Source organism: Lycorma delicatula, chromosome 7, assembly GCF_047948215.1.
Source record: "Lycorma delicatula isolate Av1 chromosome 7, ASM4794821v1, whole genome shotgun sequence".
Lineage (NCBI taxonomy): Eukaryota > Metazoa > Arthropoda > Insecta > Hemiptera > Fulgoridae > Lycorma > Lycorma delicatula.
Genome location: NC_134461.1, coordinates 96928042 through 96947058, shown reverse-complemented (window position 1 = coordinate 96947058; position 19017 = coordinate 96928042). Strand labels below are relative to the sequence as shown.

At 31.3% G+C, this 19017-nt stretch overlaps 1 protein-coding gene across 1 annotated transcript in view; it reads right to left on the bottom strand.

The window, feature by feature from the left end:
* The window catches only part of Chd64 (transgelin calponin-3), a 127590-nt gene that overhangs the window by 20784 nt on the left and 87789 nt on the right, over nt 1-19017 (bottom strand). The window contains exon 2 of the mRNA XM_075370431.1: nt 1769-1905. Within this exon, the coding sequence (XP_075226546.1) occupies nt 1769-1905 (137 nt within the window). The remainder of the gene's footprint in view (nt 1-1768; nt 1906-19017) is intronic.

The following is a 19017-nucleotide window of genomic DNA, read 5'->3' as shown; positions in this document are numbered from 1 at the left end:
ACCAGGCCTCATAAGGGATAAGAAAAATTAGGATAATCAACTTATAAAACACAATTTGTTTATTCTTATTACTATTATCAATCAATTGACTGGTTTGATGCTGTTCTCCATCCTGTTCTGTTCTACACTAATCTTTTACCCTCAACATATTTTGTACAGCCTATATTTCTAATTAGCTGTATTTAAATACTTAAATTATTGTTTTTTTCTACAGTTAGGAAGATTTCATAAAAAAAGGTTCTTATTGTAATGGGTACCATAATCGATTTCCGGAAAATTTTCACATCCTTCAGACACCAAAACCACCGTCAGTTCAAAGGTTTATATATATTTATTTTCTTGTGGACACGATAACTGCCGTAATTTTGTGCCAATCACTTTCAAATTGTTCGTTAAAAGTAACGCGTCCCAAAATCTCGGTCAGGTTCGTTAACGACTAAAATCGGTTCATGGGGATGGAAATGGGGGGCTTTTTCGAAAAAACAAAATATCGCTGTAACTTTCTTATTAAGTAAAATATCGAATTCGTTTAAAGTCCCTACTGTTCTTTGGATAAGGGCCTAAAACGTATCTAAGTAAAGTTTTTTGATATCACCAACCATTGGCCCAGGGGGTGGAAAAAATGCGGTTTCAAAGACAGAAAAAAAATCATACCTCCCTTAAGCACTCCCTAGGCACAGTATAGAATCGATTTAAAGTGGTCGTTAATCCTATAAACATTACCTAAAATTTTTGTCTGAAACAATTTTTGATATGACTAACTTTTACAGCAAGGGATGACCAAAATATTGCTGGAATTGTAAGAAGATGGAGCTTGTCGTATGCTAAACATGTGAAACTTTTTTCACATGAAACCACTGTCGTATTGAGTAAATTTGAAATTTTCTTAACTGGAAATCATTTTTATCCCCTACTTAGCACCAGTGAAATCTACTTCCGCATTTCGGCGTGCCGAAAGGGATTTTTTTTTTACCTTCTACTCGTCACTCTTCTATCATCAAATTAACCAAAGATGGTTATTTCAATACATGGCTTACCAGCTTAGAATATCTCTAGGTACTGCACAACCTCTATTCGTTTTAATATCTCCTGATTTTCTATTTTATCAACCCATCTAATTTTCAACATTCTCCTGTATATTCTTTTACTTTCTATTTTTCTTATTGGCCATTTTTTGTTTCTATAAATCGCTTTACTCATATAGATATTTTTAAGAATTTCTTTCTAATTCTTAGATCTACATTTGATAATAGAATCCCTTTATGCACGATGATTCTCCTTACTTGTTCCAGTTTTCATTTTATACTGCATTAAGTCATCCATCCTTTATAATTTTACTATCTAAATAATAAAATTCTGCCACTCGTGATATATTGTGTTCCCTACATATTAATATTTAATTCTTCATTATCCTCCTTTCCGTAACATTTCATTAATTTTTTTTACTCTAATTTATTCTCAGACTGCAATTTTCACCTAACCATAAATCCATGCTTTCGATATTTAAATGCTATCTTTAATCTCTTCAGTAGAATAATGTTATCAGCTAATTTTAATATCGTAACATTATTTTTTCTTCTTGGATAGTTTTTCTATCAAATTTTTCTTTTTACTTCTTTTTCTGTGCTCAAACCTTTTATTTTTTAACAATTCTAAACATAAATGTATTTGAGTTCGGATATAATTTAGTCTTGCGGTGTAGCCTATGTAACACTATGACTAGGAAAGGTATGTCCTATTAAATATTTAAATTTTTTTTAATACTTACTTGCAAAGAAGTGTACCGTCCTTTAATGTTTCATAAAAGTTATCCATATCTCCGGAGGTGTTGATCGGTTCATCTGTAATTACTTTGATCCATTCTAACGATTCTTGAGCTAATTCTTCGCTGTATTTACTATTGATCTATAACAAAAAAGAAAGCGTATATGAAATTGCGATAATGAAAAAAATGCTTATTATTACTTTTATGAACAAAAATAATTAAAAATTAGGCGGGAATTAATTTTAATAAATAGTTTTAGATAATACATAGTCTCCATTAGGTATTTGTACATTTTTCAGAGATTAATATAAATACCGACAAATTTTTTGCAGTTACGCGATTGTTGATCCACGGGTAAGGTATACAAATTATTGCCTACTTAAGATTAATAATTAATGAACAGATTTATATATGTTTTAGAAATAAAAATAACTATTTTATGTTATATTTATTTGGGACCAGTATGAAATAAGCCCGATGAAATTAAGTAAATAGCATGAGCGCAGACCACCAATGTACATAAAAGTGAAATCGATAAATTCCCTTCGGCTTACTTAATGCATGCTCTAATAAAAGTTTTCTGAAGAATATTAGAAAAAGGTTATTTCTATAAATGATTTTATCATTTTATAAAATGATGAAATTATAAATTTAAAAGTCCTTTATCTACGTATATCCCAAAATATATGTCATATAGAAGTTTTTTTTTCTGGCGGTTATATTGTTACACAATGCAGTAGGTCTTGTTTAGTTTCAGGTCGACCAGTACTGATATAATGAAGTTATTTAAATCATTAAAAAAATGAGCGTACTTTTAACTGGATATGAATATCTTGTAATATCAGAGAACAATTGTATTAACAACTAATCGGCGAAAAAAGTTTTTTTCAGCTCTCTATTATATTAGATCTTTTTTAAAATCTAGATTTTTCAAGAGTAAAAATATTTTATATCTGACACTTGCAATCGCTTATAATTTACCATGCGTATTTTCTTAAAAGAAAATTACTTAAGAATAACTCGGCTTTATTTTGTAATGTTCGCATCATTGTTCGAATTTCCGAGTATGATATCTAATCAAACGTTAAATTATTTATATACAAAAGTTATCCTCCCAATTTTATTCGAGTCATTTTATTGGCTACTGAACAATTAATCAATATGTGCACGCAGATACCCACACAAATAAATTCAAAGCTCTCACTCGCTACCTCTATCATCATAAATACTGAAAACTTGAACTCAAACCCTGAAAATTGAGCGGTATGTTCCTTTTAGGTTTTACAGACGTAAAATTTATGAATTTCTATAAGGAGTGTCTAAAATTGAAGATTTTCTTATAATAGTGATAATAATTTATCTTTAATAAATATTATTAAATATATAAATCCAATTTAAACGAAGCCGGTCGAAAGAATATGGCATTCTGTCGACCGGTGGAAAATTTCACAATACAAAGGTACATATAGAAGATTTTCTTATACTGTGACAATCATATGTTTCAAACAGCATTAATAATAAAAGGAAATCTCAACAAGTGATTTATATTATATATGGGTACTTACGTATTAACGCCACCGCAGCTACAGCTTTATTAAAAACAAAATAGTCAATCGGATTTCGGTGGAAAATGGGCTGATATAGAGTTTAACATAGATTCAAAACAGTCTCTTTATTAATTTTAATAAATGGTTATTTATATTTATTTATTTTATAAATATAATTTAACCAAACTTAACCTACGCTCGCTAACCTTGACTAATTAACAGGAGTGTTTTGATTATTTAAATAAATAATTGCAATAATTACTGAATATTAAATAAAAACTCAAAAAATTACGGTGTTAATTAGTTAAGGTTAGCGAGCGAAGCGAGCGTAGGTTAAGTTTGGTTAAATTATATTTATAAAATAAATAACCATTTATTAAAATTAATAAAGAAACTGTTCATTTTCCACCGAAATCCGATTGACTACTTTGTTTTTAAATAAAGCTGTAGCTGCGGTGGCGTTAATACGTAAGTACATATATATGTTGTACCTCTGCCGATGAGTTGAAAGCTTACTAATTAATTCGCTTCATAATTACAATAAAAACCAGGAAGGGTCTTATTTTATTTCTTACTTTTTTCTTTTACATTATTCAGTTTTATTTAATTATTACTGTAAATTTTCTTTAGTAAAATGAAAAGTCTTTATTTAATATATATATATTTTTATCTTATTAGACCTTAAGCTTGTATGAAACACGCAAAAATTAATTTAAAAATATACATAATTAATTCTCTACACCAATCTTTAGTCCTTAATGATATGGGAATTTAAAACATTGTTTTTCTGGTTGTTGATAATTTGTTAAATAGTAGCCGATTCAGTTAGAAATGATTATTTTTAAAAATTAAAAAAAAAAAATTGTACATTTAAGCAAGAGAATTTATATTATTTTATATATGCGATTTCGCGCCAATGCGGGTTATGTACAATAAGACTTTCAATAAAAACATTGGCCGGCGCATCGTCTTAAGAGAAGAGCAGTGATCTATGAGGTAGACCAGTAAACAGAGTTTTTTATCATGACAAAATTGTTACCCGGAAACCGGTTGCAGGATATTTTGAATTACTTTTCGTGTTTTAAACTCGCAACTAGGTTTAACAATTGTTTAAACGATGTTTTTGTGCAAAAATTTCTTTTTTTTCGTTTTTTGCTTATACAATTAAAATCGTTGGAGCAATGACAATACATTTAATAAAAAAATTGTAGAATATTGCAAAACCTGTAAAATGTGACGTTATGCATTTTGATTGATGCATTTCTCGTCCAGAAAATTGGGAAAAACTGCTAAAACTGATTATATTTTTGTGAAAATTTGCAACTCGATTGTTTTTGCGTTTAAAGCATTGGCCTTTGAGGAAAATGTAAGTAATGTCTTATAGAATATGTGTGCAGAAGCTGGATTCTATCGGATGCATACTTTATGCACAATAGACATTCTAAATGATTCATGCCTTTTCTTGCAGCATTCATTCTATCTCTTTATCTTTTTTTTTAAACTAGAAAAACTAAACATCAATTCATTAATTTACTTCCATTCGTTTAAATAACGTTAAATTAGTTTAAAATGCAGCCAAACCTCGAGTGTTAATATGCGAGCGCACCGCGCGAGGCGGTAATAGTGGGAGTATGTTTGATGAAAGCCGTGTTACTCTTCTTCGTCGCTGCTTCCACTTTCCCCAAAGGCCGATACTTCAAACGCAAAAACAACAGAGTTGGAAATTTTCGTAAAAATAACCATTTTAAGCAGTTTTTCTGGATTTTCTCGGCGGGAAATGCATCAATCAAAACGCATAACGTCTCATTTTATAGGTTTTGCATTTTTTTTACAATTTTTGTATTGAATTGGTTTCTGGGTAACAATTTTGTCACAAACTCAGACCTTTTTGAGCTCTGTTGACTGATCGAAGTATATCGCAGCTTTAAATAAGTATTGCGTGATATATAAGAGTAGTTCTCCCCACAGCAGCTATTTGAAACTATTTTTTTTTATCCGTTTCCTTCAATAATATTTTCTTTTAATTATGAAATTAATTTTCTTATTCAGAGTACTAAAAAGGACATACTAATCAATATATTTAATCTTTAAGTATGACTATTCCAGTCTCTAAGTAGACAAATACGGCATGCATATTTTTAAGTCGAGTGTTGTTAAAGGTATTTATAAAATGTATAATTCTTTAGATTTCTTCAATTTGAAATAATAAAATAAATTTTATATGTTAAGATAAGAATACTTTTAAAAAATGTAATAAAAAGCCTCTTATTATTACTTTTTTTAAAATAATTATTATGAAGCATATTATTAACCTTCAAACTCATAGCCAATGAGATAACGCGAGGGTAGATGAAAGATATATATATACATACATATATATATAAAATTCGAAATGAATGAAATGATTTCAGGAATTTTTTCATGAATTGCTTTACTACTAAAAAAGGTAACACGTAGGTATCTTCATGAATGGGATTTAAATTGACGAAAAAAGAACGGAACAAATTCGTATTAAAAAAAAACAACAAAAAACAGTAGTTTCTTAACTGCATTAATAAAACAGCTAGTTTTGTATTAAAAAGCAATTTATATATATGGCATTGACCAATATAACCACTTACAAGCGTATGGAAACAGGCCTACAATTTTACGCGTTTACATCATCATTCTGCCACTGATAAACAAAATCTAAAAAAAAAAAAATACACGCAAATACTGTTTAACTTTTATTAAATAATATTTTAAGAAACTCATTTCTTAGTTTTAATTAATGTAGTGAGTGACATAGATTTTATGCTGTAATATTAACAGAAATGTTGTACGCCTATTAACTTTTAACATAACTTTTTTCTACATTTCAAAATAAAAATATTATTAACTACGCGTTCTCATATAACAATAAATCTTTATTAAAAAAAATTAAAATGCTTGCTATTTTATTTTCTACCATTAGAAAAAAAGAAATGTATTCATATTAGGCAGTAAAAGGAGGTTGACCTAAAATTAAATTATTTCGTTCTTGACCGAGATTTATTACCGATACATAATGTTAACTAACTCTAATTTAATATTAAATTAGTTGTTTGTACTTATCATCACTATGATCATTAAATGATCGAGTCATCAACTTTAAAAATAAAAATTAATTCATAACTCTACTATGAGCAGCAATCTTAACAGAATAATTTAAATCTCTTATTTTATCATTTAATATAAAAATCATATTTTATATATCACCTGTTAATGCTAATAAAAAAAAAACGTATAAATAATATTAAGTATTGTAAATTTATTTTTAGATTGTAAAGAAAAATGAAATACTGAATTGTAGTGATTAATAATTTCAAAACTTTGTATTATGATCAGATTTTTTATCTAACTCCCGTAAATACGAGGGCTGTTCTCGGCCTGACAATAAAACACACGATTTTTCAGAGATTTTATTTTTTTATCTTTCAGCGTATTAACTTGCAATTCGATGCATTTAAACCGAAGATTTTCCAACTTTTTAATACTATCAGTATAAAGCGATTTATGTAACTCTTTAAAATAAGCGTTGTCTAAGCTTTAAGCTGATAATTTGAAGAGAATCTCTGTTTAGGGTGTCAATTCTTCAGGTTTGGGAAGAGGAAGTAATCGCTGAGAGCCAAATACGGCGCATGCAGAAGTACTTCGAAGAGTAAGTAATGGAGTTTTGCGGCAACAGCCCGTGTATACAGGCGCATTGTAGTGGTAAAAGACATCTGGCCAAAAGGAAAGCGGCCAGATGTGGATGTTTAGCCTAAATAGCACCCTTCATTCGGTCTAACAGTGAACAGTAATACTCCCCGGTGATAGTCCTACCTTTTTCCAGGTATCAACACCACATCACTGTTTTTTAATCTAATGTTTTAAACCGTCGTAGGAACTCAGCGAAGTCGTTTAAATAAATTAAACACCATTAAGATGTATTCAATCGAATGAGTTGTTTTGGTCGAATTTTAACAAACGCAGCACCCATCGAGCAGAAAGCTTTTTCATATCCAAAATATCGTATGAAATATAGTGGGCACGATCTATCAAAATATTTGCTAAGCTCGCGTACCTTCAGTCGGCGATTATTTAATACGACACTGAGCATTTTTGTGACGATTTCGTTAGTAGTACACGTTTTTGGGCGTCTCGAGCGTTCATCATCTGGAATGGATGTTTAAATTCTGTAGCCCACTTTTTTTGAAGGGAAAGAATCCTTTAAAGTGAATTTGAACTCTTTTTGTAGGTCCGCCGAGCTTAAATGTTTAAAACAAAGTACTTATAACAGTTCAAACTTCAGTTTTATCCATTTTTAAGAAAATGTCGAAACTTGTTTTTTTTACTCGATTGCAACAAACAGTTAACTAAACCTCATACATTTGAAACTTCGCAGCACGCTATATAAATAATCATACTTTACAAACATCGTAGTGAATTGGACGTACTTGCGCCATCTCTATCATGTTGAGAACTTTCTGAACGACCATGGTACAAAGAAATATTACTCCACCTTAATTTTTGGAACAGTGGTTTGTAATAAATTTTACGAAAGCTCACCTGGGAGGAAGCAAAAATCTATGCTGTTTCATTTTTATCTCGTTATCCAAAGAATCTCGTCATTTAAATGTTATTCAAAGAAAAATAATTTATAATTAAAAGTAGAAAAAACAGTAATTATACTAATATTCAGAGTCAGTGACAATACTAAAACAAGGAATTGGTGAGTTGAGTCATGAAAATCGGTGTAGAAGCTTTCAAGTTAACAAAGGTTCAAATATAAATACTGTGATGCGACAGTAAAAATTACGTGAATCATTTGATATTAGCATATTTAAAACATTGTGCCAAACTAACATAAATATGTCGAAAGACTATCTAATCTGTCTAATAACATCCTCTTGAAAATTCTGCTTGCTTGCGCACGTGACTTATTATCACGAGTCAACGTTTTTATAAAAGTAAACACGAGAAGTTTGTCAAGACAGATTGTTTGCTATCTTATTTCTACTCGTGTAGCTTTTTTTGTCGCAATCACGATATATAAGCCCTTAACACTTACACACATTCACATAAACACTGCGTCATACTTTCGCAGGTGGATGAAAATAAGTAGCTCTGAAAAGTGACGCTAATATTTCTTATTGGTTTTTTAAGGATTGCGCATTGAAAATCCTAGGATGCACGTAGATTTGCTAGCCGAATCTGTAATAAATCGTTTGTGAACCAAATTTGCGTAAATAGGACGGTATCCAGAGCGCCGAACAAACCGTTTTTGAACAGCTCTTACCAACTCGTCAAACACAAAAGGATTCTCAGTTCTAGTTAGGACAGCGTCGTTGCAGGTCTGTAGTGTATACGTGTTCACGTATCAGTTCTATTTCAGTTTAATCGCACTTATTTGTCTATAAACGTTTATTCACATTTTTGCGGTTAATTTATATTAATTATGGCGTAGGGGGCAGAAGAGGAATTAATCCATCTTGTAGAAACTTATTAAAGGAATACCCTGTTACGGGATCCGAATGAAAAAAATAGTTATAAAAAAAAAATGTAAAAGAGGAAGCGTAGAGGGAAAGCTGAAAGTACTTTTTCCTTAGTACTCGAAATCAGAAGTTGATACCCTCGTAAAATCATTGTAACTATCACTTGTGCATTGTGACTTAACATCTAATATCAATTTCTTACAAGCCACATTTTGAATAGTTCACTCCGCTACCACATCGAGGTTACCTTTTTTCATTCATATTACCCATTACTAAGACCACACCATTTATAAGAAGCATAGCCATGCTTTCCTCACGAGTCGATATCACGATTGAACTCCAAAATAACAATTGCCGTTTGTTTGTGATCGGCTTTGCTCTATGACGATTCATTGTGAAAACGTAAGTCATGACCGCTCTGCCAACTTTTCACGAAGGGTTCAGTCAAGTTCGGCTCGCACATCTGTACGCACCTTTACTGAATTTTTCACAGAACTGTATTCTTTAATTTTTTTTTCAAAAAATCATTTTATATTTTAATTCAATGTTTCTCGATTTTACATGGCATTAGCACGTTATGAAAAGTTGAAGTCATTTGGCTGAACTGCTTATATTAGAACAAACATATGATCTTTTCTTCCATATTTGCATTAGTAGCAACAAAGGATAGAAGTATATGTGCCGTAATAGATTAGAAACTTGGTTAGCATGCTATTTTAGATTACATGGTCAACAAGAATCTGGCACATTTTCTTAATATTTCATCCAGCTCATCTTCCTTGTTGAAATATGTACAAAAATACATCTTGAGATCGTAATATATTAAAAAAATTAGGTTACGTTTTTAAAAATACAGGTTGTCGAGAGTTCCAGCGTTCAAGTCCTAGTAAAGGCAGTTACTTTTATACGGATTTGAATACTAGATCGTAGATACCTGTTTTCATAAATGGTTGGATTTCAATTAACCACACATCTCAGGAATAGTCGAACTGAGACTGTACAAGACTACACTTCAATTACACTCATACATATCATCCTCTGAAGTAATACCTGAACAGTAATTCCGGAGGCTAAACAAGAAAGACAGGTTTTCGAACTTTCCGGAGGTCCCGGGTTCGAATCCCGGTTAGGCACGGCATTTTCACAAGCTACAAATTATTCGCCTCATCCTCTGAAGCAATACTTATCGGTGGTACTGGAGGTTAAAAAAAGAAGATTTTCGAACTAACTCGTCATCGCAAATAAGCTAATTTCAAAGTCCAGAGTTCTAAGGTTCAAACCCTAGTAAATTCAGAAGTTATTTTTATACGGATTTGAATACTAGATCATGGATACGGGTGTTCTTTGATGGTTGGGTTTCAATTAACACACATCTCAGGAATGGTCGACCTGAAACTGTACAAGACTACACTTCATTTACATTCATACATATCATCCTTTGAAGTAATACCTTACGATGGTACCGGAGGCTAAACAGAAAAAGAAAGGTTTTTGAACTAACTTGGACCTTGATTTTGATATTTTAATATCTACACATTCGTTCAGTTTTACTAATTTATTTTTCAGTAATTTGGATTGTAACATGAATTGTGAAATTTAGCGCAAATTATTGTTTTATTCTAGTAACCTATTTCGATTTTAATATTTAGATTTTAATTTTTAAAAAAAAAAGGTGTAACGTAAACGATACATATACTCGTAGAATTCATCTCCTGTTCGCCTTTATTGGTATAGCTCTTTCAGTTTTTATAACTCGTCATGGAGTCTAGAGGAAGTTATAAACCAAACCTTTCTTGTAGTATTTGTGTTTTCACTCAAGGGGAAAGAAGGAAAAACAGTAAATTCTCCTTTTTTTCCTTTTTCCCCCATACCTAAAATAAAAGTTTATGTACTCGTTTAAAATTCTCATGAGACAGGAAGCAGCTTTTTTTATGGCAAGCAAAATGACAAGTTCTTTGTGTTGCAAATAAAATTACACATAATTAAATATGTAACATTATTATTTTTTATAGGAAATTAAAATTTATAGTAACTTACAAAATTTATATATATATATAATTTTATTTGTTAAACTGCTGAATGAGCATCTTTTAGATATTTATTCTATTTTACAACCTCCTTTCCCAAAAGTAATAATAGGTTGATAGGTTGAATCACAGTTGTTTAGTGATGGATGAAATTTTGTAGAGTATAAAAATGCATGCCTGACCGGGATTTGAACCCAGTCACAGTTCGTATTACTGTAATAAAAAAAAAAAAATCTGTTATTAAACTGATGGTGATAATGCATTAACGTATTATGAAATAACAGAAATTTGTAATGCGTTTAGGTCAGTATTTTTTTTCTTTTACTGTTTTTATAATAATATAAAGTATTTTTATTTTGTTTCTAAAAATTGTTCAGTGCATAATAATAAAAACCCTTTGGGATAAATATAATCTAACTGAGATAAAAAAAAATCATTCTTATAGCTTGAATACTTATTTGTATATAATGAGTACTAAGGTTGATCATTAAAATGATCTTGTTTTTTTTAGATAGCATTTTTTGTGAGAGTTTTTCCCCTAAAAAGTACCGTTACTTAAATCTCTTGAAGGTAAGAATTTAGGAACTCGACCAGGGATACAGTATTTAACTAACAAGAGTAAGATAATATCGTGAAAAAAATGTAGCTTAATTAAAATATCATCTTTGTATATGAAAAATGAATACTCAAGCAGAAAGCATTTTTTTTTAAACGAAAATAACTAAATATTATATTTTTGATGGTATTATATTTTGAAATGACACAGGATCACCTTATGATATGACCTCTATCCAAAGATATTTACATTTATATTTAAAATTTTTCAGAATTCGAATTATTTGACTCTATTTTTAAAGGTTTCACGATACGTTTTCTATATATACTCTCCTTTAAACTGATCCAATTTTATGGTTTGAAAACGGCAGGTTGTTCGTACTGTCTAGCATGAAGGTCATCCAATTGAAGTTTTCTCTTAATATTAGAAGATATTCCTGTCATTTCCATAATTCACCAACCATCCATATTTCTTTCACCTTGCAATTTTTGGCCTACTACAAGCAGATGCGACTCCCTCAGGCGAAGTGAGTGCATTGCACCCACCGACAATATCTCATCAGGCGCATTCATGCTAGACCGAAAGATACTAACCCCGAACGGCCTCCAGTGGACGGACTGAAGGGGAATCGCGCCGGGAGAAAGACACAAATATCTTGCTACTCTGTCAAAGATAACCCAAGTAATCTTCAAATTGATCTACAAGGATCGAAACGCAATCCACAATTCCGTTCACAAATAAAACAAATATATAATCGCCATTAAATAGACAAATATCCCCGATATTAAGGAAGACCCATCCAGCAGTAAGGGACTGATGTCAAGACTCTGCGATGGAAAGGGGGAATTTTATTCCCCGATATCCTTGCGTTCCGTTCCGTTGTAATTTCCATTTACATACGTGTAATATAATAAAAAGTCACTATAATAAGCCAATTCCTAAAATTAATTATTAGGTTACTAATGGTAAAAAAAATCTGTAAACGTAAACCATTTGAGGGTTCATAAAGGTTAAAAATATATAATATCTAAGAGACAATAGAAGAAAATGGATTAGAAAAATCCACCATAGATGATAGGATTCATAGGATGCAAAGAGCATATGGTCGACTAGGAATATCTATAATAAAAAATGCTTATAAAAAATGAAAAAATAACACATTATAGCGCTGTAATTAAAATATAATGTTTGTGAATGCCTATCACTTAATTATAAATTACATAAATTAAAATTGTTAGAGAGAAGAATTATTATGAAAATATTAAGTCCACTAAAAACCAATGAAGGCTGGAAAGTATGAAATAATGGCCAAGTGTATAAAAACGTAGAATAAATTCGGAATCGATGAGAAAAAAAAGACCGATTTTCTTTTGTCACATATACAGAGTGTTCTTTAAAAGTGAGGCCAAACTCTAGGAAATGATTCTACTTAACATACAGAAGAAAAAATGTCCAGTGAACATATAGGTCCGAAAACGCATATTCTTCTGTCTATCCCCATTTTGTGTTTTAAAAAAATATATATACTTTTCAAGAACGGTTGGAGACAACGGAATAAAATTTTGTACGTTATGTTAAACTAACATTTTTTAACAGGGAAAAAATAACGATACTCTTCGTTGACAAATTTCAAAACGGCGGTCGTTTCAGTTTTTCAATCTTAAATATCTTAGGAACTTTTAGATTTATCAAATTGTGTTGTATTATAAAAATTATGAATAATTTTTTTCTGGACAAAACGACACCTTAGTCGTAAAGATCCGACGAAAAACAAGAGTTATTGCAAAAAGTAGGCCTAAACCGATATAGCGGCCTTCTTGCTTGTCTTTTTTTTTATTATCGTGACTCACTTGATAACTAAATCAAATTTTCAGAAGCCAAGATAATAAAAAAAAGATAGCCGCCGTATCGGATTGGCAATAACTCTGTTGTTTGTCGTCGGATTTTTACGACCAAGGTGTCATTTTGTTCCCAAAAAAAAATACTTCTAAATTTTTATAATACAACACAATTTGATAAATCTAATAATTCCCAAGATATTTAAGATTTGAAAATTGAAAAGGCCGCCATTTTGAATTTTGTCAAAATTTTTATTTTTTTTCTATTGAAAGATGTTAGTTTAAAATCAATTACAAAATTCTATTGCGTTATCTCCAATCGTTCTTGAAACATAATTTTTTTCTTAAAAAACACAAAACGGGGAACAGACAGAAAAATTTGCGTTTTCGGACCTATGTTCTACTGGTCATTCAGTTTATTAAGTAGAATCATTTCCTAGTGTTTGGCCTTATCTTTAAAGGACACCATTATAGAATTAATGTCAACAGGTTAACGAAACAGATCTTTAAGAACCTGGGAAAAGAAGCTAACAAGATGGATCAAAGAAATAAAAATAAAAATCTAGAAAGAAACAATATAAAATTATGTGTTTCGTAGGGAAGTGCGGAAAAAGAAAGATTCCACGGTAGGAAGGGTAAGAGAACTGGAACATTGGTCATAGGAAAGGAAAGAAACGCGTAGCGAAAAAATGGAAGAGTACTAGAAGATAAGGAAATAAAAAAGGAGAAGGAAATGAAATTGTTACGTGGTCCTTGGGCGGCAATAACGAAAGAAGAAGAAAAGAATACCTTTTGAGGGTTCCTGTCATTGTTTTTACGTAAAAATCTATTTTGGTCGTAACTGATTTGATAGTTGATTGCATAATAATGTAAAATATTAAATTATAACAAACCAAAATTAGAACATGAAATATTGAAACTATTTGAAAAGTTGAAAATAAATTAAACTGGTCTTTTTTTTCTTTTGTTAAATGATACTTGTTGACAGTGATTTGTTAATATATATTAACATTTTAAACTAATACTGAATTAAATTTTTTTTTCTTGAACGTATTATATTTTTTCAGGGTTATTGTCCTTCAGTTTAACATTGTAGTTAAATGGGTTTTCTAATTGACTTGTTACTCGTGCAATACGATAGTGTTACGTAATTGAATAATACCTTTTTAACACCTGCTAAACATAACACTTTTACTGATCCGAATAATATTGTAATAAAGAAGTGGACAAATAGCATCTAAAACCAATTAAAATAGATTATCAAATTACAATAAGAAAAATATTTTTATAATAACTTTTGATAAAAGAACACGAATACGGAATAATTTTTAAAGTAGAACAAACCACATTGTAGTAAACAATAGTATATCTAATCGGAGCTTATCTACTCAATACTTGAAGGTCTTAGTTACAATTAAGAAATCCTTCATTTCTGATATGCTACTTTTGTTTTAATATAGAATGTTTTTTTTTTTAGTTTTAACGATTAGTTCGAAACACTGAACTGTTTTAATAAAGTTTTTTAGGACAATTTCTTTTATTCTGAGAAGCAGTTGGCTCATATTAAAAAAATAAAATATCGTTTAAAATCCTAAAAATACGATTTGAAGCAATTTTGGTCCGATAATAAATTTTAGAAGCTGTACCACTGAAAATGAAAACTTTTTACCATTATTTATTTATTTTCTAGTCGATGAACTCTAGCTAGAATACACAGAAGCTCTGAAGCTTGAACATGGAATATGACATTTTTTATCGTATGTAAAATGCCATTCCTGACCGGGATTCGAACTCTGGACATCCAGATGAAAGGCCGAGTCGCTACCACTGCGCCACGTAGATCGGCGTATGTATAAATTAAAATTTTGTGTGGAGTATTAAGAGGCTAATTAAAACATGCACATATTATTGAAGTTTAACAAATTAATGGCACTTGAAAATTACGGGATGGATTTTTAAAAAGGCAGAAAAATTAATGTAATTATTATACGATTTTTTTAATTGTTATAAAAATAAAACCGAAACATTTAAATAAAGATTTTCAGCGCTATTGCTCTTAATGAGGTCGGGCCTCCTTCACAACAGCACTCCAACTAAAGTTTTTCGATTCTCAGAAATCGTTTTCGTTCTTTCACCTCACCATTGCCAAATAATTATTCGGTTACGTATGGTAAAAATGAAACATTTAAAAAAGCATTTGACGGATAACCGAGTTTTGAAGGGAAGATACCCGGGATTTGGTAATCACGGGTAACTTCATCCGATCTCCTCTCCTAAGATGTCCCTTTTTTCTGTTAAATAGCTTTCCCTTTAATATATATATTTTTTTTGGACATTCGCGCCCCATACATTCTCGTAACGTGTTCCAGCCCTTTGTGCTTTTATAAATCATAAGTATCTTCTTGTACTGTTTCATCCAATTCCCAATTTTTTTTACACGCTTTTCAAAAACTGATCCAGATATTTTCGTAAGCACTCATCTTTCAAGTATTCAGAAATGATTTTTGGTTCATATTGGACCATTTTCTAAGTCTCTGATCCGTATGTTGCTACCGGACGAATCAAGGCTTTTATATATTTTTAGCTTTATATCTTTTGTTTAACAACTGATTTTAATATTTGCAAAGTATGCTCTATTATCGGCTTGAACACTTTCATTAATGCAGACATTATTGTCATATATTATCATCAATGCGGACAGTATTATAATTTGCAGCGTTATTAACAATTGTAATTATGTTACCTAGATATTTAAAAGATTATTTAACCACTTAAAATTCTTTCGCCATCTATTTTAAAAGTTGGGAACTCGTCTATCTTAGGTTGAAAAGACAAATACTCGTATTTTGTTTTGTTGCATTTATGTTTAGTGCTACGTTATCCGTTTCTCTTTATATAGACTGAATCATTTCTTTATTGTTGTAGCTACATCTCGTTCTGTTATGGCCTCATCATCTACGAATGCCTGAGTCTTATTTTATTAGAATATGTTAAACAATACTACAGACAAAGCATCGCCCGGCACAACTCCTTCATTGAACTCAGGTATTCTACTGGTTCTACAATCTACTTTGATCCTTGCTCTGGTATACCTTATGGTCATTTCCACAGGCATAATAAATATTTTTTTTTGGAATTTATTCTCTCAGAATGCGGTCCAGTTTCTTCCTATCAACCTGGCGTATTTTCACTGTCTTTTCACATATTTTAACTTAATGTCCCCCTTCCATTTTTCTCAGTAATGAAAATAATTTTCTTTCACTTCCTTTCCTTCCTTCTACTTTTCCCTCAACAATCCTTTACTGAACACGATTTCTGTATTAAATATCACCGAACAAAATGCTTTCTTTTTTCCTATAATCTCATTAAATTTTGCTGTTCTCACTTTTCCCTCTTTTCTCGTTTTATCCATTTCAATCTCTTCATTCTTTTTTAAAAACTCATTGGAATGATTTATGGGAAATTATACGTCACGCTTTTTCATATTTAAATAATCACTAAATATGTTTGTCTTAAATCAAGTGATTATTTTTTTTCTGTGGATATTGATCAAAATGATCAGTAACATTAAACATAGAAGTTATTCATAATTCCTTTAGAAATGTTTACGTCTGATCACAGGGACTAAATAAATGATGTATAGTTATTTTAAAATATTGCAATAAACTAAGTTTTATGAGTTTTTGAGTCTTCGTAAATGGTATTTACGATAATTGTGTGCTAAAACTACTATTAATTATATTTTCCTACTCGTTAAACAAATTTAATTACATCAGGAAAATCTGTTTTTATTCGTTTTGAAGCTCTGTTTTATGTTTTCCTATCGCCATGTTTACGAGACATAATTTTTTTTGCGGTAATACTAAGGGAATGTAGTTTTATTCTGTTTATTGAATATTTGTAATAATCGTGTGGAGTCTATGTTCAATATTGTGCCCCAGACAACGAAATGACGTTATTCGTTTTATATCCTCATCAAATACAGTTAACGACCACATACACACAGATGAAGACTCATTCTATCCCTTTACACGCTCAGTCTCTCTCTGTTAGTTCAGGTCATACATACCTCTCTCTTATTTGTCCTTTCTATGTACGCATGCGTTCATCATTCGTTCTACGTAAACACTGTTAGGTTATCATTACTTTATTTTATTTTGTATTCATCTATTCAGTGATCTTTTGTCTGGATATTAAAAATATTAGCATTTTACAATCGTAAAAAATATTTTTAACAGTGGAAATTAAAATATAAGTACAAAGATACTGAATTAAATCTGACTAGTCTGCTTTCTTTAAAATATGTCAGTAATGTTAAATATGTTTCGAATTATTTACACCAGACTGTTTTCCAATAAAGATAATTGAAATGTAATATCTTTAGATTTCTGTACGTAACGAGGATTTTTTAAATTAAAGTAAAAGGCTCTTGCGCAATTTTGGGTAAAAAGACCGACTTCTCATTTCCGACACCTTAATTAATTCACAGTCAGAAACGTATTGATTTTCAGAATGCAACGCAATACATACGTTTGATTAAATAAATATATATACGTAAATGTAGGCGGGACATCCCTTTACACTGTAATAAATCCAGCTTAATCGGGCTCTACTGCAACCAATTCTTACCGCTGACGTCGTTCACTGTTGCTGGAGGAGGATAAGACATGATGGGGATAGTCCGGTGTATTGATTCGTGGTGGATAATCTTAGTCGTAGTCGACTGTGAACGATGGCGGATACGAGAGTTCATTCACTGTCGTAGAGCGTTCATTAGCTTGTGTGTGAGTCCACGTACTGGTAAAACGTTGGAAAACAACATGAATGACTTCTTTGTGCGTTTTGGGAAATCGTCACCATCACGGCAAACGTTACTGACATGGGAGAAGGCTTTTTCAAGGGAAGTGTTTTTGATGTGCCACGCAGTGGGAGGCTGATCACTCGAGCTGAGACGATGAAATCAGCGCGCAAACGTTCTGCAGAGTTAGATATTCCAAGATTTGCCTTGAAACTTAAATATTTTCTTCCAGCCATAGTTAAAGAGTTGAGTAAGAATGACCTTGATCGACATGTTTATCCATGTCAGTCATTGCTTGAACGCTTTCCGAGAGCAGACGATAAAAAGAACGTCATGTTCCCAGACGAGTGTGTGATTTATCAAAGCTCTCGAAACCGAAATGGTATTTTCTGGACGAAAGACAATCCTCACTTTTTTTGAGAAAGTTGAACACCATCAGCCTTATGTTATAATTTGGGTTGGGATGACAGCTTTCCATCTTCTTGGTTCTTATTTCTTCGATGGCGCAGCTAATCAACATAGTTAGACCATGACGAGTGGCTGCTTCTAGAATTAACGGCAAAAGGGATCACTGAAATTATGTTTCAGCTAGACGGTGCTCCAGCGCATTTTTTTTTTTTGGAATCACTGGATAGGACAGAAGAGTCACTGGCTCCATTGCCTTGGCCAGCAAAAAGCCATGATCTCATCATGCCTGACAATGTACTCGGGTTTTGTAAAAGAAGAGATCCAAGAGTGCATATACATCAACAACGAGCAGCTCCAAGACGCTGTTCAGTTTACAATTGAAATGATCACCTCTGATAAGTTGTTGCGGATGAACAACCGGACATGGGAGGCGCATACAACTGTTCTTTTAACACTGTGGAACCCACAAAGATGTTTTAGATCAATAGAAGGTAAGCTGCACCTATCCTAATAATTTCATAACTAGCGTGAAGATACTTCCGTCTACTCCGCATATATAATTTTTTGCGCCTTTTACGCAAGA